Here is a 25,116-nt window from a genome sequence, read left to right as displayed (position 1 = left end):
GTGGATTTGGCAGTGTGTGTGGGCTTGTTCTGTGTGTGTGTGGGATTGTTCCGTGCATGAATCCTGACTTGGATTGGTCAGTCACAGTGTGCAGGATTGGTCAGCAGGAGCGGGATTATTCTGGGTCTGTGGGATTGCCCAGTGTGCATGAATCCTGACAGCGCGTGCACGATTAGTCTCTGTATGCGGGAACTTTCTGCACCTCGCTGAGTGCCTGTGAGTCCAGGCGATGACCGGGCTGTCTTCGACTTGATGCAGATGTGGACCCTCTGACCCACGCGGCTCTGGGCGATGCCAGCGAGGTGGAGTTCCAGGACTTCCAGGAGTACAGGGTGGAGGTGGATGACCCGGCGCTGGACAGCGAGACCTCCCTGGAGAACCACCAGCCACGCTCCAGCTCCAGCACCACGGCCAGCTCCAGCCCCAGCACTATCATACAGGGAGTGAACCATGTGAGTGTCGCTTGGCACGGCTGAGCACAGACACACTTGTCTCCAGCCCCAGCACTGTCATACAGGGAGTGAACGGTGCCAGTGCACCCTGTCGCTTGGCATAGCTGAGCACAGAGACGCACAAATTCGTTTCCAGCCCCAACAGAAGGGGATCGATTGCAGTCTAAATTCCACTGCCAGAGAAATGCACCGGGGAAGGCAGAGTCCCAGGGACAAAACTTTAGCTGCAGAGTGAGGAACTACAGACATGCACCAGTGCCCTGAGCCTGTTACAGAGGTGACATCTCCTCCCTCTCGAATCTAGGCAGAGGCCCACTCTGCCACGACGGAGTTGGCATAGTTTTGGCATGGCGGAGCAATCCACCATCGGGGGAGGGTGGGCACTCAGATCGCTTACGATTTCATGGGGCCCTTTCCACGTAGTTTGGGAAGAACTGGCTGCCTCTGACATGGCAACATCCTTATTCTACAGCTCTCTTATCATAGCAGTCTGACTGCAGTTTAGGGTTCCCTGGGTCAGAGCCCAGGAGCGATCAGGATCATATCCGTGACAGGGGCACAGGTTATAGACTCAATGAAATCAAAAACAAGCTAGGGAGGAAAGATAGAAGCTAGGGAAGATGATAAGATAGGATGGGCAGAAACCCAGGCCCTCTGGTACAGCAGCCAAGAGGCAGAGGTGTTTCAGTGGAGTGTGAGCCTGGTCTCCAGCTCCTCTGGGGCGATGTGCGGTGCGTTGCGGAGGTGACCGAGGCCCTGTGGCTCTCTCCTTGTCCTGTCGCTCCGTCAGGAACCCTGCGAGGCGGCGGACGCTGAGGAGAAGGCAGCGGCAGGGGCGCCGACTGCACCGCCGGTCGCGGGGGCCCAGCCTTTCGCCAAGCCGGGCCTGGAGCGGCGGGAGAGCGAGGTGGTGGTGCCGCCGCCCGCGGACGGGGCTCTGAAGAAGAGGGACTACGACAACCCCTACTTCGAGCCGCAGTACGGCTTCCCCACGGAAGAGGACGGAGAGGGCGACGAGCAAGAGGAGAGCTACACTCCCCAGTTCAACCAGAACATCAACGGGAACAAGTGAGACTGTCGTTCTCATTCCTGTTAACCCCCAGCGGGCTGGGTAAATGAAACACTACAGATTTCAGGAAGCTCTGTCCAAGCCACTAAGGGGTCCAGGGTTACAGTTTCAAGAAGGGAGGTTGTTTGTTTTCGAATATTTTTTTAGCACACAATGCAAGTTTTTGTCAACATTTGCTACTTTTGTTGGTGTTTGCACTTGTTGATCCTGTCAGACTGGTGCTTGTTCACAACTACCAGCCCTTCCTTATCCCATCAGGCTGGTGCTTGTTCACAACTACCAGCCCTTCCTTATCCGATCAGGCTGGTGCTTGTTCACAACTACCAGCCCTTCCCTATCCGATCAGGCTGGTGCTTGTTCACAACTACCAGCCCTTCCCTATCCGATCAGGCTGGTGCTTGTTCACAACTACCAGCCCTTCCTTATCCGATCAGGCTGGTGCTTGTTCACAACTACCAGCCCTTCCCTATCCGATCAGGCTGGTGCTTGTTCCCGACTACCAGCCCTTCCTTATCCCATCAGGCTGGTGCTTGTTCCCGACTACCAGCCCTTCCTAATCCCATCAGACTGGTGCTTGTTCCCGACTACCAACACTTGCTAATCCAATGAGACTGTTGCTTGTTCCCAACTACCAGCCCTTGCCAATCCCATCAGACTGGTGCTTGTTCCCTGCAGGTCCCAGAAGCCATTGCGTCCCAACAGCCTCAAGCTGCAGAGCGACTCGGACGCAGAATCGGACTCCCATGCCAGCTCGCCCAACTCCACCATCTCCAACAACAGCAGCGAGGGCTTCGTCGGCTTCATGTCCTTTGCCAGTGAGTCTCACCCTCTGCTGGACCGAGAGAGTCCTGCGTCTTGGGAGCTGGTCCTGTGCTCCCAGCACATGCTTAGGAACAGATACGGAGTTTCCATTTCCTCTAGGGGATGTTCAGATAGCCATGTTTTTAATGCTCAAAATCATGAAGAGTTTGTCGGGTAGCATTTCTGAAACGTTTGAGAAATCTGATCTATATTTTTGCACTTAAATCTGACACATCCCCAGTCTTTCACGTGCGCGTTGTGCTGCATGCCACAGGGCTCAGCCCTTCTTTGCTGCTCGTGTTCAGAGTACGACGAAACATCCTCCAAGCTTTAGAGGATAAAGTATTGGCAAAACGCGGTGTGGTTTATTATAGCAAGCATTACATAATACGATGCGTCGCATTTAGTTTCTTGTGTCAGGAATGCGTTCGAGAAAAATAATGCACAGCAGTTGGGTAACCGGTGTTTCTCTGTCTGGCTGTTGTTTGAATCTTTGAAGAAGGTGGGCGGCCTGTCTGGTGGGTGTCTGAAATGTCTGTACTTCAGCTCTTCTCGGGGAAGTGATTGGTTTGAACAATGGTAAAAGCTGCCGCAATAGGAGCAGAGCTGTAGGACCCGGCGGCGTTGCGATGCACATCCCCAGCAATCCGAAGCGCTTTGATGAACTGAGGAGCAGGTTTCGCTCGTGGGAGGGCGTTTTCTTCGGTTTGCCCACGCGCTGCTGTCAGCGATCGACCTAACTGAGCCTGTTCTGTCCGTGGGAGGGAGTGCTGTGACCAGCGCCTCTTTCGTCTGGATGAAACTCTGGGACCATGTTGTACCACTCGCAAGCAAATAGGATTTTACTTTGTGCTTGCAGAGTTTCACCTGATGTGTCTCTTCCTGCCCACAGGCGACAAGTTGGCAGTGGTATACCTTGGTAAAATGGTAAAAATGCAAAGTGTAGTACAGCGCAGCACCAAGGGCAGGAGTACGGTGCAACTGTACTTATGGCCAGCAGCCACATCACCCTGCAGCTCCAAACTGGCAGCCCACTGAAGCTCAGCAGCTGTGAGCCTGGTCAGTACCTGGATGGGAGACCTTCTGGGAAAAACTAAGGTTGCTGCTGGAAGAGGTGTTAGTGGGGCCAGCAGGGGGCGCTCACCCTGCGGTCTGTGTGGGTCCTAATGCCCCAGTACAGTGACAGGGACACTGTACTGTAAACAGGCGCCGTCCTTCGGATGAGACGTAAAACTGAGGTCCTGACTCTCTGTGGTCATTAAAAATCCCAGGGCGTCTCTCGATAAGAGTAGGGGTGTAACCCTGGTGTCCTGGCCGAACGCTGCAGACTGTGGTGAACTGCAAGGGTTATGTGGCAAGGGCTTCTTGAAGATTTGAATGCCCTCAGCTTCTCGAAGCATCGACGCAAGGGTCGTGTGAGCCCCAGCTTGCCGTCTCGGCTTTCTTTGGCAGGTGACGGACATTAGCGTCTGTTTTCACGCACACATGTGCACGGGCTCCTCTCTCCATTTAAGCCTCCGAAGGCATGCAGCGTCACCCGGCATCTCGGACGCAGTAACTCGTTGTGCAGACATGCAGCTGGTTAACCAACGCTCTTGGGCTTTGCTATTGCATTAGTAAAGCCAACACCAGTGACTGCCACAACACAAAGTGACCCATTACACTACTCTGGCTCTTTGTTCCAGGTAATCTGTACAAGAACCACAGCACCAGTTTCAGCTTGTCCAACCTGGCCTTGCCTAAGGCGGCGAGGGATAAAACCACTCCTTTTCCCAGCCTGAAAGGTACTGTTTCCGAGTCTGCTGGCCTGTCTGTGCTCTGCCCTCGGTGTGCTCTGTGTTTGGGAGAAAAGCAGCCATTCTCCTTCTCCGCTGCCCTTGACACTGCGCTCTTTTTCAGCTCTTTTTGTCATCTCTGTTCAAGTAACATGCAGAGTTTTAGTCAAAGTGATGTCCAGTGAGGATCATCCGTAGAGAGCAAAAAAAAACTACAAGACACTCACTATTCTTTGAAATCCTTGCACTTTTGTAAATACGAGACAGGGTTCAAAGTGGTCATTTCAGGGTGTTTTTTTATTTCTGGAAATCCAAGGAGAAAGACAAATGCATTCCTCTTCCTGGTGTCTGATCCAGAAGATTTTTTTTTAAAGCAAGTAGGAATGTGGTTTACCCCCCTTACTTAAAGTACGTGGTGCCTGAGCACCATCAGTGATGTAAGACACTTCAGGGTGTGTAAGAATGGGAGCAGGCTGGCTGGACAGCTCAATGTCAGCGAGGAAGCTGCTCAAAACTGCAATTTAAATATCTGAAGGGGATGTAAGGAAATCCCATCCTGCCCCAGTCCAGAAACAGAGTTTGACTTTGTGGTCCGAGTCCAGTGCAGAATTTGTGATCTTGCTTATTTGCGAAAGTGGTTGCTTCCTTAACTGACTTAATCTCTTGTGGAAGGTCCAATATATGTGAAACACGGTAGTCACAGCGATCAATTACCAATCAGGGACCCCAGCTGGCATTAAATCGGTGGCGATGTGCCTCTGGGTGCCGTAACGTTTGTTAAACTTCATTTTTCCCATCCATGCTCGAGATGTGACTCCGTGTCCTGTATTGGCACATTAAAATAATAAATCATCGAAGGCAAAATTTAACATGAAAATGTCATAGATCTTCATTGTCAGCCATATTTCTTCATCCAGTAAAGCTTATATTGGACCTTGCCAAAGGTCCCTTTCTATCTTACACACGAGTGATGCTGTGTTCACCCTAAACATTGTGGCTTTTTCAGGCTTTGTGCACGGACAGAGCTTTCTGTGCGCACAAGTACTGACTGAACTCGTGTACAACAGGCCTTGTTGAACACCATGTGTGTGTGACATTTTAAGTATTGAAGGTGTCTGTTTTGTGAGATGTTTGACTTGTTTATCCTTAGTACACGGCTATTTTTAGTTTGGGTTTTGTGTTATTTTATGTTCTTTGCTTTCTTTTTTTCTTCTTTTTTTGCCACAAATTGTATCTAAAAAAAAAGATTACTTTAATCTCGAAGTAGAAAAGGAGAAAGATGAAGGTTGGTATGAAAGCCCTTTTTTTTCCCCCGAACTTTGACCTTACCGAACGGTAGAGGCCATGTTTGTCTCCGGGGAACACTGCCTTTCTTTTTTTTTTTCTCAGAAGGTCTGTTTTCATTAATTGAGCGCAAGGTTTGAAAACGATCTTGTTAATGAACGCATACTTTGAGAAAAAAATATGTGCGTCTGGCTTGCTGCATAAAGCTTTGCGAATAGCACCCACAGTACTCCCCTAGATGCTAGATGTTGAAGCGTCTTGGTTGCGATGCCGAGGCAGGGCGCTCAGGTATGGTCCTGTCTGGTACAGTGTTGTGCGTGTGCTCACATGCTATATGTTGAGCCCCTGCCTCTATAAGCTGAAGACATTTGGCTTTTCCATGACGTTTTCTCATGATTATAGCATTCATACAATGCTATTGAGCTTAGAGTTGCAAAACTGAGCCCCCATCCCCTAAGGTAACTATGGGAGACTTTGTGCTGATCTGCTAACATACTCGCATTTGAAGAAAACAGAAGGCTTATTTTCCAATTTGTGACATTATTTCATTTATTCTTAGCATTTTTCTCCCTTCCTTTTGTTCCATTTTTTAATTCTTTTGTCCTTGCTTGTCATGGTGCCAGATCTCATGGTGTTCATTTTCTTTCTTTCTTTCCTGGGGTGGGGGCAGAGAGTCATTAATCTATGGGGGGGGGGGGGAACGTTTTCTTTCAAAAGTGGAATCTGCTCGCAACAGTGTACAGTGGTTGTCTGCAGCAGAAAAAACTAAAACAAGAAAACATGACCTGCTTAGACTGATGTAAAAGCCTTTTTGCTAAGTGCTTGGTGTTTTGGAGTGCAGCTGTGTTATGTTGTCTTTTGCATCGGTTATTATGTATATGGTACTGAGTGCCAGAGATATCCTTTAGTGTTAAGTTCGCTTCATATTTTAAATGCTGAAGGGTACACTGCTGCTGACAGATGCTGTAAATTGCACAGGAACCTTGCTGTGACCCTTGTTGTGCCATTCATCAGTGGGAACACTGTTCCAGTCGGTTATGGACTCCTGTGCTACTGTGTATCCCGCTACCAAGCAGCAGGTGCACCAAAACGTTGTCTGTAAGCTTGGAAAAATATAAGTGCCAGTAGGTTTTAGTTCAGCAAGATTAATGCACGGCATTTAAAATCAACTTCAAAACCAAAATATTTTGTAAGGCTTCTTTTCTTTTCAACTAGGGATTTTAAATCCCTCTGAAATGTCCGTTGAGATTCAGGCTATATGAATCAGGCTATATACTGTATACATACAGAATATTTTAATGTATCCTTGTGTTGCCGACTATACTTCAAAATAAAAACGTAAATAAAAATGTGCATAACATACACATAAAGTGTGTATTGTATGAATCATTCGATGATAAATTTCTCTCCACTGTGGGAAGGCATTTTATAATACAAGATATAAAATGTTATTAAATGGGTTCTGCTGAATATGCCTTTTGCTAAAGACACAGTCCATAACAGTGACTGGAATGCTGTTTGACTGGTGTGCTTGTGTGATTTTATTTTTTGCTTGTTGCTCTCGTTTGTCAAGTTTGCATCTTAAATGTTTTGTTTTTTCGTGTATACGTCTTGGTTTTTTTGTGTTCTGGCTTCAGTGTAATTTTTCACTGCACTAATTGTGGATTTTGTGTCCAGTATTTGGGCTAAATTCTATAATGGAGATAATATCAGAGGCTGGCCCTGTCAGCAGTGAAGGTGGGTCTCACCCTTGCATGAGCTGCATGCTTAACAGCCAATCAACAGCAACCTCCCAGCATCCCCTGCACCTGCCTCGCCAGGCTACACTCTCATTGGCCAGTAAACATCATGTGACCTCCACAACCCCCCCCGATCACTCATTCCACCTTTTTGTCGACCATGGTTACTACACCTTTGAATACACCTTCATTTTAAAAAAATCTTTTAAAATTAGATAATTTTTTTCATTCTGATGTTGCATGAACAAAAACACCGTTTACAACCTCACAGTGCAAGCATATTCTCATAGTACTTTTAACTCCTAAATTGTCACTCCTGTTTTCTGCCAATGTGCGATGTGCTAGAGTGATGCCATTCTCTCCTTTTTTTAGTTAAATATTATTTATTTTGTTGTTATTAGTAATTAGTAGCACCATTGGCATTTCTGCTGTTAGCGCCTGTAGTTTACCATATGTATTAGTGTGTGGTTCTGAATGGTAAATATGCAGCTGAATATTTCTCATCTCTAAGTCCTGCTCGAGAAGGCTGACGCAGGATGTGTGGCGTTTTCAGGAAACAGGAGAGCGCTTGTCGACCAGAAGTCCTCGGTCATCAAACACAGCCCAACTGTGAAGAAGGAGTCGCCTTCTCCCCAAGGAAGAGCTAATAACACTAGGTAAAAACTGTCAGGGTGTCTCGATGTCTAGCTGTCCTCCGGGGTACACAGTGTTCTTAAGGAGCGGTGGCTCTGTGGCTAAGGATCTGTGCCTGTGACTGGAAGGTTGCCGGTTCAAATCCCGCAGCCGGCAGAGGAATCGTACTCCGTTGGGCCCCTGAGCAAGGCCCTTAACCCCAACTGCTCCAGGGGCGCTGTACAATGGCTGACCCTGCGCTCTGACCCCAAGCTTCTCTCCCTGTCTGTGTGTCTGTGCCTCATGGAGAGACAGCTGGGGTCTGCTCAAATTCCGGTTTGTTTTCCCACTACTGCCATGTGACTGGGGTGAAAGGGGGAAGGCGCTTCCCAGAGGAGACTAGTGGGAAGAGAGCTGTTGCCCTGCAAAGCCAAGGTCAAAGCCTGGCTAACTGGGGGTAACGCGGAAATGCTTCCCCTTAGCTGTTTCCTGTGGTTCTCCATTTTTCAAGAATCACACACAGCGTAGCTTCCCTACAAGCCTGGATTGTGTTGGACAGAAATTGTGCTTGCAGGAGTCTGGGAAGAAATCTGGGTGGGAGGGGGGTGAGGCAAGGCTGCTTTGTTTTCAACTGCAAGCCCACACACTCTTCTGACTTTATCCAGCCTTAGAAGAAAAAAAAATCCCAGCAAACAGGGAACTGGGATGCTTTTCTGCCCTTTCCTGGTTTGTGTGGAGGCTGCAGTGAGCCCCCCCCCCCTCTCTGTGTCGCGTCTCTCAGTGAAAACCAGCAGTTCCTGAAGGAGGTGGTCCAGAGTGTTCTGGAGGGGCAGGGCGTGGGCTGGCTCAACATGAAGAAAGTGCGCCGCCTGCTGGAGAACGAGCAGCTGCGCGTCTTCGTCCTGAGCAAGCTGAACAGGGCCGTCCAGTCCGAAGAGGACGCCAGGCAGGACGTCATACATGACGTGGTGAGCACGGTAGAAACGGGAGAGGGGGGGTGCTGCGTTTCCCTGGGAGAAGCTGAGAAGGAGCACCCAAGCCTTTCAAGCTCTCGTGAGGAAGGACCCTCAGCAGTGGGTGATCATCTGTTTCTTTCGGCTTTCAGCTATTGAAGATTGCTGGCAAGAAACAGAGGATTTCTAAACTGCACTGAGTCATTTAAAACTGAAAGACGGCAAATCATGAGGGGTAGGAAGGTTCTGCGTGAGAAGGAGGCCATTGGACCCATCTAGCCTGTTACGTAGTTGAAAGAAAGAAGCCAGGGTACAACTACGTGGCTGGGTAGCCTGTTCCACACCCCCACAAAACCTCAGCTTCCTCTTCTAGGGCTCTCGTAAATCTACAACATTTGTTGCCTCCCAGTTATTGCTGTGGTTGATGTTATGAGGCGCAGTGTGCTCAGTAGTCAGAGCCTGCAGCAGGTCTTTGGCTTTGTCTAAGGTATGCAGACTTAATTATGGAGAGGCGGTGCTTTAACATGAAGCAGTGTTTTTCGCCTCCGTTCAGCCCTGCATAAGGAAATTGGCAGGTTAGGGAGATGGAAAGATGTGGAAGAGGGTGGAATCACTAGCTTTGTTAAGTGCCTGGGGGCAACCTTGTTGTGAAAGGCGCCACATAAAAATGAATTGAATTGAAAGCAAGTGTCATTAATATAGACAAGTACGGAACGCAGAACCTCAGGAGTCGCAGGAGGAACTAGGGACATCTAAGAAACAATTATTGTGTTGACAGTCTGACCGTGTTGCGTGGCTCTTTCAGGAGGTCAGCCGCAAGGTGTACAAGGGGATGCTGGACTTGTTGAAATGCACGGTGTCCAGTCTGGAGCACTCCTACACCAACGCAGGGCTGGGGGGAATGGCCAGCGTGTTCAGCCTGCTGGAAATCGCCCGCACTCACTACTACACCAAAGGTAGGCCAGAGGGGCCGGCATTTTGTCCCGGTCCAGCGCCGCATGGGGCTGCGTCTGTAGAGGCGTGCAGTCGGGTGTTCGAGCTCCTGTGGTCCAATGTAGCACCTCCAGAATAAACCAGGTGGAAAATAGCGCCAGTAATGGGGTTGTGTTTGCAGGTTCCAGAGCTGTGTGATGGGAACAGTACGGGGATACTGAACATGAGGTTGTGAGAGAGGTCCCAAACAAGAGGAGGCCATTTGGACTGTTTTGTTTACAGTATTTGTTTACCCACAGCTAAATGATGCAAGGGACAGATCCAGCAAATTTGCTTCTACAATGCGGCTGTGCAGTTTATTCTAGTTACCTGCTATTCGCTGTGTACAATCTAAGGGAGGCAGACCATCGCTTTTGAATTTGAGTGCTGCATCAACTTGACTGCTGTTTTTTTATTTTTCAAGAAGCAAAAGAATACAAGAAGGTTTGTAGAGTAAAAGGCTATGAGCCCATAAATGGTGTGTATTTGTCTCACCAGCAATGAGCTCTGCTTCTGTAAGCATTTGCCACTTTGTTTTCAGTTTTGTTTTCTGAGCTAGAGGTTTATAAGGAGCTGTTCCTGAACTGGCTCTGGTATCTCTGATGTGCTCAGTGGACATGAAGATCACCAGGAGAGAGAAAGCAGCCTTGTTTTTTGCTCGGCAGATGTTGCAGAACCGATGCCGCTGTTTCGGGTTTCTGTGACCGCAGGGAAGTTTCCTTGTAAAAACCGAAGAGAAGTCGTACTTGTGAGCAGGGTGACAATGTAGGGTCTGGAATACATTAGCGCTAATTGGAAATCAAAGAGCGGACAATTTTGAGTGTGCTTTTTGCAGCGGATCTCTGAGCTGAAGGGCTGACATATGAGGACTTCTGGCATTCTAGCAGAGCTCAAGTAATGAGCTTTTCAAAAGAAAACGTGTAAAGAGGCTGTGTAAGAACAGCCTACGTACCCAGAAACATGGGCTTAAAAGGGCCTGATTTTTGTTACTGTATTTTTACCCTCTTTATGTGAGTTGGCCCTGTTAAATGCAGTAAAACCACAACATCAGCCTTTAGTATAGTTTGTAAAAGGTAAAAAAGATGATTACTGCAGGAAATCATAGCTGTAGGGAACGTTCCATCGCGCATTGCAATGATCAGCACACCCAGAGCGCCACGCTCAGTACCCCAGTGAGTACACTTTAACATCAGTGATGCAGCCGGGGGGTCGTTTTCATCTGAAATGCAGTAAGTGCATTTACTGAAATGCAGGGCGGTTTCCCAGATTAGAGGCTCCAGCTTGGGGGTTTTCCGAGCTCTCAGTCTCCAGTGTACCCCCTGGTCTTGCACGGTGTCCCTTCTTTTTTCCCTGGGTGTTCTTCTGTTTCTGTGGTTCCTCTTGTCCTGCCTTCCTGGGTTTTGATGCAAACTGTTCGGTTTAATTCACAAGGACCCCCCCCAAACTCCTCCCTCACTGGTTTATCTCTTTCCTCTGTTTTTTCCCCACTTTCCCTGCTCCCTCCTCCTCCTCCTCCTCCTCCTCCTCTCCCGCTCTTCTCCAAAGACCCGGAAAAGCGCAAGCGGAGCCCTACGGAAGGCGGCAGCAGCCCGGGCAGTAAGGAGAGCTTAACGCCCCGAGGGGAGAGCGCCAGGCCCGCAGGGCCCCTGCTGGTCCCCAAGCTCCAGCTGCCGCCGGCCGCCGCCGCCGCCGCCGCCGCCCCCTCCTCGGGGAAGGGGCCCCGTCAGTTTGACACGCGGAGCCTCAACGAAGAGAACTTTATAGCCTCCATTGGTGTGTACCAGCCTGCATGCCCGGCCGAGGGCGTAGCTCCTCCTCTGCGCCACTAGCGGGAGCTCTCCCTGGGCACCCTCCAGTGCCCCAGTGTGGCGCTGTCTCGTTTCTTTTCGAGGGGTCACTTGCAAAGTGAAAGGAAGAACCAGATGGATGTATTTGTAGACATATACATCTATATGCAGCACATTTCCTAGAGGGATTAGTCTGTCGCTAACACAGCAATTATTTCCCAGTAAGAGTGCATATATATATAAATATATTCCTATGGGTAAAGTATATATTTATCATCTTTTTTGTTTTGTTTTCCAAAGCCCCTGTGGATTTTTTTAGATAAAGTAGGCTGCTTGCATCTCTGAACTCCTTAGTAACTCAGATCGCAGAGGTAGGAGGTAGGGCGAGACACAGATGCAAAATCAAAAGGTATGCTTAGACGGAAAAACTCTCTCAAGTCATGTAGCTGCTGATTGGAAGAGCTGGAGCAGTGCGAGCTGTCAGGTGCGAGGAAGGCTCTGAGGGTGATGTGCCTATTGATCAGCCACAGTAAGCAGCCCCATAGTGAGAAAAGGCAACACGATGTAACCCTCTTGTTATAGACCATGTGAGCTTCTTTTGCACAACGGCGTTTTAACCAGCAGCCTTCTTTGTCTTATCTCTCTCACATCCCTTTCTTTAAAGAGAAAATTGCTCTTGCAGCGTGCTGGCAGTATCTCAGCATGTCCGGGTTCTCTTTAGACGAAAGGACTGGTGCATGTCTTTCTTCCCCCCCCCCCCCCCCCCCCCGCTGGCTTGTTTTGCGAGAGAAATCTGCAGTATCTGAGCAGTGCGTCGGTGACATTTTTTTTAAAAGGCCCCTGTTGCAGAATCCAACGCAGGGAAAAACAAACAAACAAACAAACAAGCAACCGATCGGTTAAAAATATCCGATTGCATTTTTAGAGGGGTTGTTCTGGAGCTACTGCAGTTTTCCTGGAGGTTGTCGTAGAATGTTAGGCACCTCTCTTTCAAGATGGTTGTGGTCCCATGGTCCCCTGTACACCGATTTAGAGAAATCCCTCGTCAACTGTCTATTCATTGCATAAGCAGTGTATTTCTAATTAGTACTTCTGTTTAAAAAGAAATCATTTTCTTGCCCTTTGATTTGTCTGTAAATTAATTGGCTGTAATTTCCCCTCATTTTCTATGGATGGAGACACTACTGTTGACTGTTAAACTAGGCTTCTGTGAAGCCCACGATGTCCTTGACCAGGTTTTGCCTTGTGGAATATGACAGTGGCAGAGTCGTGCCACACCCACTGGCTGGGCACCAGTGTAACCCAGGTCTAGGTCTGTGTACACTGGGCTGAGGTTGACTTCTGACCCTTTTTTTTCCAATAGAACTTCAATTCTACTGAACGTTCATGACAGATGTTCCATGGCTTCTGCTGAGCCTCATTCTGATGGCTGACAGGCTGTTCATCTGATTCTTCCATCTTAACTAGTTTCCTTTTATTTTACCCTCCAGAAGTACTTTGTAATGAGGCTCTTTTTAGCAAAACTTGACAGCCACTTACTAAAAGACTTCATGAAGCAAAGTGCTCTGTAATTAACCATTTCAGGACCAGTGGCAACAAAGAATACTGTGCCTCAATGGCTGTATAATTAAAAGAAAAAATACATGGTTAATTAGAAATGCTTGCTCCTAAGCAATCTTACTGCTGGTGAACATGTTATGTTATTTGTTAAAAAAGCTTTGAGTGCCATTGCAAAGTACTGCCATTTTCATGAATGTTTTTACAACATGAACTGCAGCCTTGTTTGATGGTGTGTGCCTTTTTTTAACCAGAAATCCCATCACCCCCCACCCATTCCTGCCTGTCCAAGCGGCTCTCTGACTCTCTCTGTCTTTCTCTCCTCGCTTGCAATGCATCTTGGGTAGAATTGTGGAGCAAGTACCAGGATAACAGAAAGCAGAAAGCTATGGAAAAACCGAGTAAGACATTTCACACGAAAAGAGATAAAGGCCTCCCATAACTGCCAACTCTGTGCCTCCCTCCAGCCGCCTGCCCTCCTCTTCCTCCTCCTCCTCCTCCTCCTCCTCCTCCTCCTCCTCTCCCTCCCTTCGGCCCCTGTGACAGGAAAGCAATACAACAGCAGCAGCAGGCATTTAGAGAAATAATACTGCCATAGAGAAAATTGTGCCAAGCTTAGCTCTGCCCACATTAAATGACTTTTTTCCCCCAAGTGAGAGAAGCGATGAACATGTTTCACTAGCAGAGCACGAAATGCGGGCACGTTCCGTTCATTTTTATTTCATTTCTCCTCATCAGTGTCGGATCTGAAGACCAGCAGGGAGTGGTTTTATTTGGCTCTGAGTCAGTGGTGGTCGAGTCCAGCCCCAGAGCTCCGCACTCCTGCAGGTTCTCTAGTTGTCCGTAGGCCGTCGCCGCTCCGCAGAGACGCTGCCCGTCGCCTCGCTGTCTCCTTCGCCCGTCGCCTCGGCGGGCAGCCGCGTGCCGAGCCGCACGCGCGCGCCTGCGCCCGAGCGGCGGCGGCGGCGCCTCCTGCTGGAGATCAGGAGGCGGAACCGCGGCAGCGCGGGGGCCCGGCAGCTTTCCGCGCACGCAGGAAGCCCGCGGCGGCGTCTCTGTGCTCTTGTGCGCTTCTGTGTCTCTGCTCGCGTGAGGGCCGCCAAAGCCCAGATGAGAGCTGTCGGATATTTGGTTGTCATCGGGGCGGGGGATCTCCGGCGACATAACTGCAGCGGAACAGAGACTTGGGCACAAGCCCTCCCCCCACCCCCACCCCCCTCAGTCACCCTACATGGATGTCTCGATCGTCCTTTGATTTGTGTCTGGATTCAGCGCTCCACTCTGCTCATCTTGTCGTTTTATTTGTGCGTTCTTCTGTTTGTTTTGTTCGAGCCTCGCTGGAGCTCTCGGTCACGTCCCCGTCCTACAAACCTCCGGATTCCCTCTTTCCCTCCCGCCTCCCGATCCCCCTCCCCAGCCCTCTCGTTCTGCCCCTGCTGTGTGTGTGTGTGTGTGTGTGTGTGTGTGTGTGGTTTGGCAGCTATGGAATCAGTGAACCCAGCTAGATCTGTTCCTGCCTCCCCAGGTAGCTGCGTTAGAAGTGTCTGTTCTGTCTGTGCTCGCGGGACCTTGCTCTTCCTCAGATCTGTGGCTCGGTCTCTCAGTCTTTACCAGTCCCCTCTCAGGCAAGCCCGGCCTGCTGCGGCCTGTGCCTCCCGTCTCTCCCCCCTTCTCTCTCTCTCTCTCTGTCCTCCTCCTTTCATGCGGTCTGTGTCGCTTGCTCGGTTGCTGGCACAGCACCCCCTACTGGGGGAGGGATGACAGTGCAGGGGCTGAATTCTGAGGAGGTTCGCTCTGAAGGGGCTAACAGCGAGTAGGTTCCCTTCCCAGACTTGGTATGTATAAAAGAACAGGGCTGGTGTGGAAACAGCATGTATCATCACGAAGGAAATTGCTCTTTATACTGGACAACGGTTTTAATTCTCACATAATGTGCGGTGAGCTTTTAAAAAAAGATTAAATTCCACTGGTGGCTGCGAGTGAATTAATCCGGTGGGCTGTGCCGCATTTTTAAAACGCAGGTGGGTAGTAGTTACCATGATTTCCGTTGAGCTGAAAGAACAAAGCTTGAGTAGCTGGTCGGGCGTTTTTTTTCCCCACTTGAATAGATGTTGCATTCATCTGAAACACTGAAGGGGGGGGTGGGGGGAAGAAATCCTCCAGAAGCCCAGCCTGGTGAGAATCGAGCCCCAGAGAGCGATTGCTTTGCAAATGCAGCCCCTGCGCAGCGTCCCGCACGGAGTCCAGCCTTTGAGCACAGCGCCCCCTGCTGCTGGGATGCAGGCGCTGTGCTCAAACGTCAGGAGCTTGAGGGGAGGTTATGGATGACTGTCAGGTGATGTGGACTGGCCTGCGGATCGCCCAGCGACGTGTGCACGGTGGTCCGCCCAAATCTAGAGTAGCGCTCACTCCTAAAGGCCGCCAAGAGCTGCAGGGCCACACTCTCGTGTCTAGTGTCCGACGCTGGACTCTTGCAACTTTCTCTGAAGCAAAGGCACGTGACCAATTATGTCAGTCAGAGTTTCCCACCGATTTTGTTGCACAGTACTGGTTTATCTGATTTAGTTCTTTTAATCAGATGGACACAAGGTACAAGTAGAAGAGTTGGTGAGTTTTGCGGCCTTGGGTTGTGGGCCAAATTAAATTGTCAGAGAAATCGTTTAAAGAGAGGGAGTGAAAAGAGATTTTTCACGAAGCAAGAGGATGTCGGCCTGATCTGGAACGAAACCCTGCTTTGAGTGAACGCTCGGGTTTCTCGCGAGCAAGGGGTTCCTCGTGGAGGCCGCAATCGAGCAGTTTTTGGCGGCCCCCCAGAGGTACAGTTCCTGGCAGGTCCGATGGAATCGCAGCATCGAATCGGACAGAGCGCCAAAGGAGGGTCCAGGTCACCGAGAAAACACCGTGCAGCCATCATAAGCTCCGCCTTGCCCGCCGCAGTTCGGCAGCGTCGGCCTCCTCTGCTTCCGCTGGTCGCGTGACCTGTTCCAGGGCGGCCGAGCGAGCTGGCCGGGCTGGTTGCCTCGGTAACCGTCTCTCTCCTCGCAGGGGCCGAGGGGGTGAAGCAGTTCTCCGACGTCGGCGACAGGGAGGAGAAGAAGTCCCAGATCAGCGCCGACAGTGGGCTCAGCGTCACCTCGGGGTCGCAGGTGCGTGACCGAGCCACTGCGGCTCGCCGGCTGCGCTGGGCGTTTCTGCCGGATCGTCCACTGACGCCAAACGAGATTGTCCTGGGGGTCAGAGCGGGGTCAGCCATTTATACAGCGCCCCTGGAGCAGTTGGGGTGAAGGGCCTTGCTCAGGGGCCCAAGGGAGTAGGATTCCTCTGCCGGCTGCGGGATTTGAACCGGCAACCCTCCAGCCACAGGCGCAGATCCTGAGCCACAGAGCCACCACTCCGCCCCCAAAGGGTCTGAGCACAGGCTTTAGCAGTGCGATGGTCAGGCCCAGTGTTCCCTAAAACGGCTGATGTGTAACTGAAGACGAGCACCATCCAGACCACCGACGGAATTAAAAGATCATGGTGATCTTCTGTAAACAGTATCTTACAGCTGGATAATTCCAAGATGATTAAGTCAATTTTAATGCTAATTCCCAGCTCCACTGCTTGATAGCTGCCCTTTCTTCTGCTCGGACCCTTTAACACCTCATTAAGCCGCTTATCAGCTCAGTTTGAGCAGTTTATGGTCAAAGTGGTCTTCGGAGGTTCGTGGTTGAGCGAGGACTGGAGCCCACCGCACTGGAAGGCGGAAGGAAAGCGGCCGTGTTCGACACGAGCAAGCCTCTCACCGCTGGTTCTCTCTCTCTCCCCTCCCTCCTGGCGCAGAAGAGCGACACCGAGTCCATCGCCAGCTCGGAGCCGTCCGGCCTGACCCGGAGCACCAGCCAGGACTCGGAGGCCAGCACAGTGGTAGGGCACTGCCAAGACGGAGCGGTCTCACCACGCCCCCGTTCCCCCGCTCTCCCAACTCGGAGGCAGTGCGAGCTGGGATGCGATCCCACCCTGACTGGCCTGACCCGAGGGCTGGCGGAGAGCTTTCTTTTTAATGCGTAGTTATGGTGATATCGCACAATCCTGCAGCCGCCCGTCCTTAACATTAAAAGGGTTCAGGGCGGCACAGTCGTGCAGTGGTGGGTGGGTTCTGGACCCGGGGTGCTGTCTGTGTTGAGTTTGGTGCTGGCGTGGGTTTCTTGCAGGTGCTCTGGTTTCCTCCCACAGTCCAAGGGCATGGCGGTAGGTCCGTTGGCTTCTGGGAAAATTGGCCCTGGCTTGAGTGTCTGCATGTCCCTGCGTCTGCCCCGTGATGTCCCATCCAGGGTGTACCCTGCCGGGATAGGCTCCGGCTCCGGCTCCCCCATGGCCTGGAATTGGAAGAAGGATGGATAAAGAAGGGTTACAAATGAGAGGAGGCCAAATCTAGCCGCCTTTAGTAGTTTGTCGCCAATTGACCCCAGGATCTCATCCAGCTGTTTTTTCACAAACAAACTGGCCCGGTAGTCTAGTCTTTTCTTGAGCGGGAAGTGGCAGGTGGGCGCGTCCTGCCCCGCTGCGCCCACCTCGGTGTTGACGTCCGCCGGTCTCCGCGGCAGGTGAGCAACAGCTCGGGGGAAACTCTGGGAGCCGACAGTGACCTGAGCAGCAGCGCGGGAGACGGGCCGGCGGGGAAGGTGCCTGCCCACCTCGCGACATCCAGAGGAACTCTGTCCGACAGCGAGATCGAGACCAACCCCGCCACCAGCTCCGTCTTTGTGAGTCTTCTCCAGCTGGAGACCACTCCGCCATCTCCAGTGTTCTGTTCCTTTCCTTGACCTTTGGCTTGCTTAATGAATTAATTAACTGACAGAGCACCAGAAAGTCACTTACATAATGACGTATTAATGAGAACAAAATATGTGCCATGGGATATGTCTTTATTACAGTATTCCACCTTTAAAATTGATTGCCTTCTTTATGATCGATCTGTCCGGTCCTTCATTTAACCAGATCAGTCAGCTGAGAACAAAGACTCATTTCTAGTGCCCATTTACACAGCAGTGCAGCTCTGTAGCCAGCTGAAGAAAGTAGCTTGCGTCTGGGTGCAACAACGCCCTCCTTCCTGAGATTCAAATCCACAGTCCTGCAGAACCCCGACTGCTGTTCCGTGTTGGGGCCCCCCACTTTCTTACGTTTTAAAAAAAATGTGTGTAGTTTGGCGCAGCCTTGAGATGAAGACCAGTGTTTTACTGCTGGAGAGAAGATAAGATCACTTTATTGGCCATATACAATTTCTTGTATTAGGAATTTGTCTTTTCGCATACCCCAGCTTGCTCTCCACGAAGCTTGGGGTCAGACTGCAGGGTCGGCCATTTATACGGCGCCCCTGGAACAGTTGGGGTTAAGGGCCTTGCTCAGGGGCCCGACGGAGTAGGATTCCTCTGCCGGCCGCGGGATACAGGGTCAAGATAGAGGGAAGACAAGATACGGGGTCCCATGGTCATATTTTGACACTGAACTTTCTTTGAGGTCCTTTGAGCATCTGGGTAACTCGGTGTCACCAGTATTTGACAGGAACTTGAGAGTACTGTTGGGATGTGATGACTGATTGAGCCCCGATGGTCTAGTAGCACAGCTGACGATTCTCACGCAGGTCAAGTCCTTCAGTCCGCTGCAGGACAGCATGCCGTCCCGAGCTGAGGAAGCGGTGAACGCCACAGGCTCTGCTCTTTGAGGTTCTCCTAAATAAATTAGTTTTATTATGCGCGCTATCTCCGCAGCCTTCTTCTTTAGTTGTAAACTTAAGGCCCGTCGATACTGTCCTGGGTTTCACCCGCCGGTGCCGGTTTTTTGATTTCCCAGGGCAAGACCCACATGCTGAAGCCGGGCCGGGGCAGCCTGCCCGGAAGGATGGCGCCCCCTGTGGCCCTGGAGGACGTCAGCATGAGAGTCTACCTCTGCGAGGGCTTGCTGGGTAAGACCCCCCCCCCTGCCGTCCGGTCAGCAACACGGGCGTCGCGCTGTTCTGGATGCGTCAGCAGCTAGAGTTTTTAGAACTGGGTGTTTTCGGTAACAGAGGCACCCTACCCTGTTGAGCCTTACCTGCGGCGGACAAGGGCGGCGCTCTCCTCCAGTAGGAGAGGCTTCAGCGGGCTTTTTGTACGTGAAAGGGTGAGGACACGATTACTTTCTCTGCATGATAGTTCAGCTTCTCATCCTTTCGTCGGACATGCAGCAGGGAGGAACGTTTCAGCGGTGGTTGGAATGGAAGTACCCGGCTCCTTCGGCGTGTCCACTGCTCACGCGCCGTGAATCTGATCCCAGGATAGCCAGGCTGTCCTGACCCCTTTTTTTGCTGCCCAGTAGAGTATGCAGCCTTGTTTTACTGGAGCATTATTTAGAATAAAGCAATGGAGCGCTGATCATTGAATTCAGTGCGATGTCTCTGAGGATGAGCTTACCATTGCATACAGCAGTAATAAAAATGCAGTGATGCTGAATGTAGGGGCTGTGGATTCTAGGGAAACAAGCACTTTTTTTTTTTTGCAGTCCAGGCCTGTATTGTTGCCACACTGAAATGAACAATTGTCATCACACAAATCACCTTTTCTAACCTGTGCTTGCATTTGTGTTCCTACCCTGGGGTTTTCTTTCTTAACCAAAACTGAAAGCAGATTCTCTTGAAGATTATCATCCTCACCTTTTTAAAATCCCTGTGCCCGGGCTTGATATTTGATTCTGATCCAGGGCTCCACGCTGTTTGGGTGGTATTTGTCCGTCTGCTGTTAGTTTCGCTTCCTCTTGTCCGCTATTAACACAAGGAATGTTGCAACCCAACCTTCCGGCTTAACTCCACTTCTTCCTGCTTGTCTCCTTCCTCTCTGCTTGGCCTGGACGCCTGCCAGGGAGGGACAAGAGCTCCATGTGGGACCAGCTGGAGGACGCTGCTATGGAAACGTTCTCTCTGAGTAATGATGGCCTTTCCACCCTCCCCTGCTCTGTGTCCCCGGGGGAAAAAAAAATAAATTCTCGCTGCTTGCTTGCTGAGCACGTTGTCATCGCATGCAGCCCCATCTGCTCTTCTGTCTCCCAGAAAGTTTATTTTTCTTTGGGAAGTTTTCTGATTGGGTTGTGTCGGGGTGGGGTGGCGACCCAGGTCCTGGAGAACTGGTGCCTCCGAGTCCATAACGAGCTGATTGAAATAACGATCTGGAATGAAGCCCTGCAGACACACAGGCCCTCCAGGACTGGACAGCCCCACTTCAGTTTCTTTCCATCGGCCTTGTCTTTCAACCTTCCTCACCTCTTAGTACAGTCCCAACTGTTCCATGCAGTTCATAAACCTGTACTATTCAGAAAGAATCCGTCTGCTTGCCACTATAGCATTTCATTGTAAGGCACCGCAAAGTGTCATTTTTCTTACCCATCTGTTATTCACCTCCTCAGGAGGCTGCTTATTTTTTTTCCACCAAAGTCATCCCTCCCCATGCAGTGATATAGGAACGGCCTGTCGTAAAATCTAAAACCCATGTCTTCGTTTTTATTGCAATGTTTTGTTTTAGTGCTGAAGCCTCAAACCTAGTTATTTACCTAGTTTGATGTGTAGGAGATGTTTCTTAAGGCCTTTTTGCAGTTACAGGTCTCCAGAGTGTTTGATTTGTAGGAGATATGGTTATGTATAAAATGCATCGGAAAAGTGTTAAAAGTATCAGTTATCAAGATAATTTGTCCGCTGATGAAATCCTGATGACTGAGGAACCGAGTGTTTTTAATGAGGATTTGAGAAATGGAAGCTCACAGTATTTTTTTGTGTTCGCAGTGTGTCATCTCTCTGGACACCTACATGTGTGAAATTTAAAATACCGAAGTGCAGTTCTGGCACTTACTGATCTGACCTTTAAATCTAATGTTTAATTAACTTTTATCTGCTGTTTTTCTGCCATGAAAAAGCTGAACGGTAAATGACAGTTTCTCTGGCAGCTTTGATTGTATACTGGTGGGCAAACTTTGACAACAATGAAGCTGACCTTTTACAGCTTCTTTGAAGATATGATCACTGTCACTATAACAACGTTGGTTGTTTTATCATACCTGTAATTAACATTACAAAGGCATCTTTAAAAGAGCAACGTATTTTAGCCAGTCTCTGCTTTGCATGTTGAATGCACATTCCATGTAGCCTTATTTACTGTTCTATTATTTAGAATAAAGAAATGGATACCTTTTTTCAGGCCTCTTGTAACAGTGTAGCATAGTAAGAAGTTAGTCTTGTAGATGGCACTAAAGAAATCAGTAGTTTTAGCATTGTAAATATACATATTTTTCTGGGAAAGAAAGGGCTTTGAAAGGAAATGACCATTAACAGTCCTCTCATTTTAATTAAACACATTATATTAATGTGTTTTTGCATGCTGCATGAATTTTCAGCCTTGTCAATGGCTCGATACATTACATGCATAAGGTCTCAATTGTTGTTCTGACATTAAATGGATTGATGTTTTTCTATACTCCGTGTTTTCTGATGCAAGAGGCTCGTTTTTCTCATGTTTCGATATGTTGATTTTTGGCATCATTTGGAATGCAGTCAACATTGCCTTTTAAACCTCAGGGTTTTTTTTATGGGGTTTGGTAGCTTTGATTGGGATAAATTGGGGGTCAGTCGGTCAACAAGAGGGTCTTCTCAAGCATCAGAGGAAACCATGTGGTTAAACAACCTCCTCTGTAGCTGCCCCAGTCAATTTGCCTTGAGGAAGATTCGGATATTGACCACGATGGGTTCTTGGAATAAACAAAACGAGCCTCTTGTGTGGGCAGAAGCCCTGTCAGAAGCAGAGGAGCTGCTGTGTTGAGTGTGCACTGTGCTGTGTGTGGGGACAGGTAAGGAACGCTCCACACTGTGGGACCAGGTGCAGTTTTGGGAGGATGCCTACCTGGACGCCGTGATGCTGGAGAGAGAGGGCATGGGCATGGACCAGGGTCCCCAGGAGATGATTGACAGGTGAATGAGCAACCCCTGAACCCCCAGATCCCCACCACACAGAGCCGTTTGTGTGACTCAAGGACTTTGTCCCTTGTTACGGATAGTTACTGATTTTTGTGGTGCATTCCGAAAGGCTAATTGAACTGGGTTAAAACACGTGCCTGTATGTGTCCATCTTTTTTCAGATAAAAACAGATACTTTGTTGTGACTCATGGGTGTTTAGATACCTTGCCTTGGCCTTGATTTTAGCGAGCATGGATTAACCAGTTTGCTTGTTTGCAACATTCTAAATGTAAATTATCTGGGACAGTGCACGTGGTTAATTGCTGTTGTATTTGGCTGATGTTTTTATCCTAAGGAATTTGCAACATACCACTGTACATACAGCTGGACATTAAACTTACAATCCGGTTGAAGTACTATTGCTTCCAAGAGTACAACAGCAGTGTCTCCCCTGTGCTTTGCACCCACAACCTTCTGGTTGAGAGTGCAGAGCCCTACTCACTGCTACACAGATGTGGGAGGGGTGTGAGCACACAGTTTTCTTCATGTCTCTCTCCAGTCATTGTGAGAGACAGTAGTTTGATACCAGCCTTCTCGCTGTAAGGCAGACCTCAAATACTGCTGTCTTTGGGCTTCCTCCCTGTTTAGTTCTGGAGGTATAGAAGTATGTATAGATATACTTCTCATGCTGTGGTCAAAGGGGCAGAACTGGCAGGTTTTCTTTGCTGACCCTCTGCCTCCTCTGCAGGTATCTGTCATTGGGGGGACATGATCGGAAACGCCTGGAAGATGACGAAGACAGACTGTTGGCCACTCTGTTGCACAACATGATCGCCTACATGCTCATGGTGAAGGTTGGTCAAGTTCTTTTTTTCCTTAATTTCTTTCTGTAGGAGTAGCAGGGCAGTGAGGTCAGTGGGTAGGAAATCGCCCCAGTTTACAGACACCAGACAGGCAGCAGAATTATAATTAACAAAGTTGGGGGACAAGACTGCAGCTGAGGCTGGTAACCCTGAGGTTATTACACTTTATTATCCTCTGATTTCACTGCCAAATTGATGGTTATTATTGTCCAGAAAACAATGTCCTCTAAAACAAGCGCACTAATTTAATTAAAATAAGTATTTTTTAAAGACCTAAATCTGCAGTCAGTATGCTATTGTCCTTTATACATTTGCTAACCAGCAACGATAATTAAAGTGCAGATAAATGCTGGTACTTAAATGCCATCAATGTCACCTACTGCTGCGCTTGAGAATCCAGTTTTGAAGAGTTATCCGTTACCCATTTTCACTTCGGCTGGGGCTTCAGCTTGTGAGCTGTGGTCGGGTAAAGAGCTCAGGGAAGGAAGGTAGAAGCTCAGTGCCTGTCTGTCAGTTTTTCCCACACTGCTTGCCGCCACACATCTGGTAATATAATCTGTGCTCTGGAATGAGTGAATCCAGGGGACCCAGTGAGGGCAGCAGTGGCCTGGGTGCTGTTTGCTCACCCTAAACTCAGACTGCTGTCTTGCATCACGTCTGTAGACTGAGTAGTCTCAAGTTCAGTGGTACAGAGCAGCACAATGCATGGCCACCTCTTGTCTTTCCATCACGCACGGGGGTATGTGACTGAATCTTGCATTAATATTACCCAAGTCCATTTACACTGTGCTGAAATGCATTGTGACAACAAAGGTTAATGCACATTCCCACAGTACCTAATGCAATAATTTCATTTTTGCTCCATTTTTCGCAAGGTTGGCAGTGTCCACTTTGCCTGTCTGCACTTCATGTTGCCGCTTTGCGTCTAGACATCGTAAAAACCTTAAGGTTGTGCCCAAGGTGCAGAACGCTTGTGTGACGAGAGAAAAAGTATGTTTCAAGTAGAGAAAAAGAAAGTACAGTAATTGAAGCAGTGTTATGGGATGCCAGTGAGCTCGTAGTCACAGACTGCGCAGGAGAGGAGCTCTGTGGGGGGGGTATTTCGTGGTCCCGGGGCACTGTGCGTTGTGCCGCTGTTGTTGTGACGCTGGGCTCGTCTCCCCCGCCAGATGAATAAGAATGACATCCGGAAGAAGGTTCGCCGTCTGATGGGCAAGTCTCACATCGGCCTGGTCTACAGCCAGGAGATCAACGACGTGCTGGACCGGCTGCCCGAGCTGGTGAGAGCTTCCCCGCCCCTTCCCGAAACCGCTCGGCTTTCTGGTGCCCAAGTGAGCTAGAGCTCGTCCCCTTGTAACCTCTCTCTGCCAAACTCTGGCACGAGTCACTGACTCCTTGGTGCTTTTTTTATCATCTCCCTGAAGAAATTGGAGGTTTTGGGTTAGAGGTGAAATCTAACAGGTGTGTTGATGGACGTTTGAATATCCTGAGGCCCACAGATGACTTTACCAGCCCCTTTAAGCAGATTCTCAGTTAAAGGCTGTGTAAATGGGTAGTAATTCAGTCTGTAAAGTAACACAAGGACCAGGCCAGAAACCCCTTTTAGATGAACGATGTAGCGTCATATCCTTAGCACACTGTGGGGTGCAGGGTACCCCTTATGCCAGCTGGCCATCTCAAATAACAGAATGAAGTTTAGGTCACTGACAGAGAGGATCATGGGACATGGCTCGCCCATGATGTGTATGATGTCATTTCCTGCTGGATACAAGTCACCCCCCTGTTGTGCACTGTTATTGTCCGCTGGGGATTTGTAAGCACACTACTGTATATTTACATGAAATCAGTCTGACTGGTTGCTCATTGGATGTGATTACCATCTGAAACTGTTCCATGAAAGCTGCTCCTCAGGCGTTTTGTAGGCCTGTAGCTCCACGCAGTGAGTCAAGCTGTGATTAATGCTGATGACCCCTGTGTTGCAGACGGGGCGGGAGCTACCCATCAGGCCTAGCGGCAGCAGACACATAAAGAAGCAGACCTTTGTGGTGCATGCTGGGACAGATACCACAGGGGATATATTCTTCATGGAGGTATGAACCGTTTCCTCCCCTGCATTTTGCTTGCATGTGTGTTTCGAGTGTCTTACACCTGAAGTTCTGATAGCTCTCCAGTTTAAATGCACACCCACACTCTCCCACAGATTACATCAGAACAAACAAAATTCACAAGAGGGGGAGGCCCAGCTTGCTCGTTCACTACCTAGCAGCTAAACAGTGCAAAATCCAACAGGGTCTCAAG

The 25,116-nt window shown here is 49.5% G+C and overlaps 1 protein-coding gene across 14 annotated transcripts in view; it reads left to right on the top strand.

The window, feature by feature from the left end:
* Nucleotides 1–25,116, top strand: part of madd (MAP-kinase activating death domain) — an 83,249-nt gene that overhangs the window by 46,001 nt on the left and 12,132 nt on the right. For 2 of the 14 annotated variants that reach the window (XM_088934581.1, XM_088934572.1), the window contains exons 12-30: nt 259–452; nt 1,243–1,520; nt 2,197–2,336; nt 4,008–4,106; nt 7,059–7,118; nt 7,674–7,776; nt 8,514–8,700; nt 9,491–9,641; nt 11,203–11,430; nt 13,740–13,829; nt 16,047–16,147; nt 16,824–16,904; nt 17,588–17,746; nt 18,834–18,945; nt 19,877–19,939; nt 21,849–21,969; nt 22,704–22,809; nt 23,988–24,098; nt 24,801–24,908. In XM_088934581.1, the coding sequence (XP_088790707.1) occupies nt 259–452; nt 1,243–1,520; nt 2,197–2,336; nt 4,008–4,106; nt 7,059–7,118; nt 7,674–7,776; nt 8,514–8,700; nt 9,491–9,641; nt 11,203–11,430; nt 13,740–13,829; nt 16,047–16,147; nt 16,824–16,904; nt 17,588–17,746; nt 18,834–18,945; nt 19,877–19,939; nt 21,849–21,969; nt 22,704–22,809; nt 23,988–24,098; nt 24,801–24,908 (2,492 nt within the window). Of the gene's footprint in view, nt 1–258; nt 453–1,242; nt 1,521–2,196; nt 2,337–4,007; nt 4,107–7,058; nt 7,119–7,631; nt 7,777–8,513; nt 8,701–9,490; nt 9,642–11,202; nt 11,431–13,739; nt 13,830–16,046; nt 16,148–16,823; nt 16,908–17,587; nt 17,747–18,833; nt 18,946–19,876; nt 19,940–21,848; nt 21,970–22,703; nt 22,810–23,987; nt 24,099–24,800; nt 24,909–25,116 lie in introns of all 14 variants that reach the window. The other 12 variants (XM_088934580.1, XM_088934570.1, XM_088934574.1 and 9 more) reach the window with 11 other exon arrangements.

The sequence above is a fragment of the Atractosteus spatula genome, chromosome 16 (assembly GCF_055471065.1).
Source record: "Atractosteus spatula isolate fAtrSpa1 chromosome 16, fAtrSpa1.hap1, whole genome shotgun sequence".
NCBI classification, from domain to species: Eukaryota; Metazoa; Chordata; class Actinopteri; order Semionotiformes; family Lepisosteidae; genus Atractosteus; species Atractosteus spatula.
This window is presented reverse-complemented; position numbering and strand designations above follow the sequence as displayed.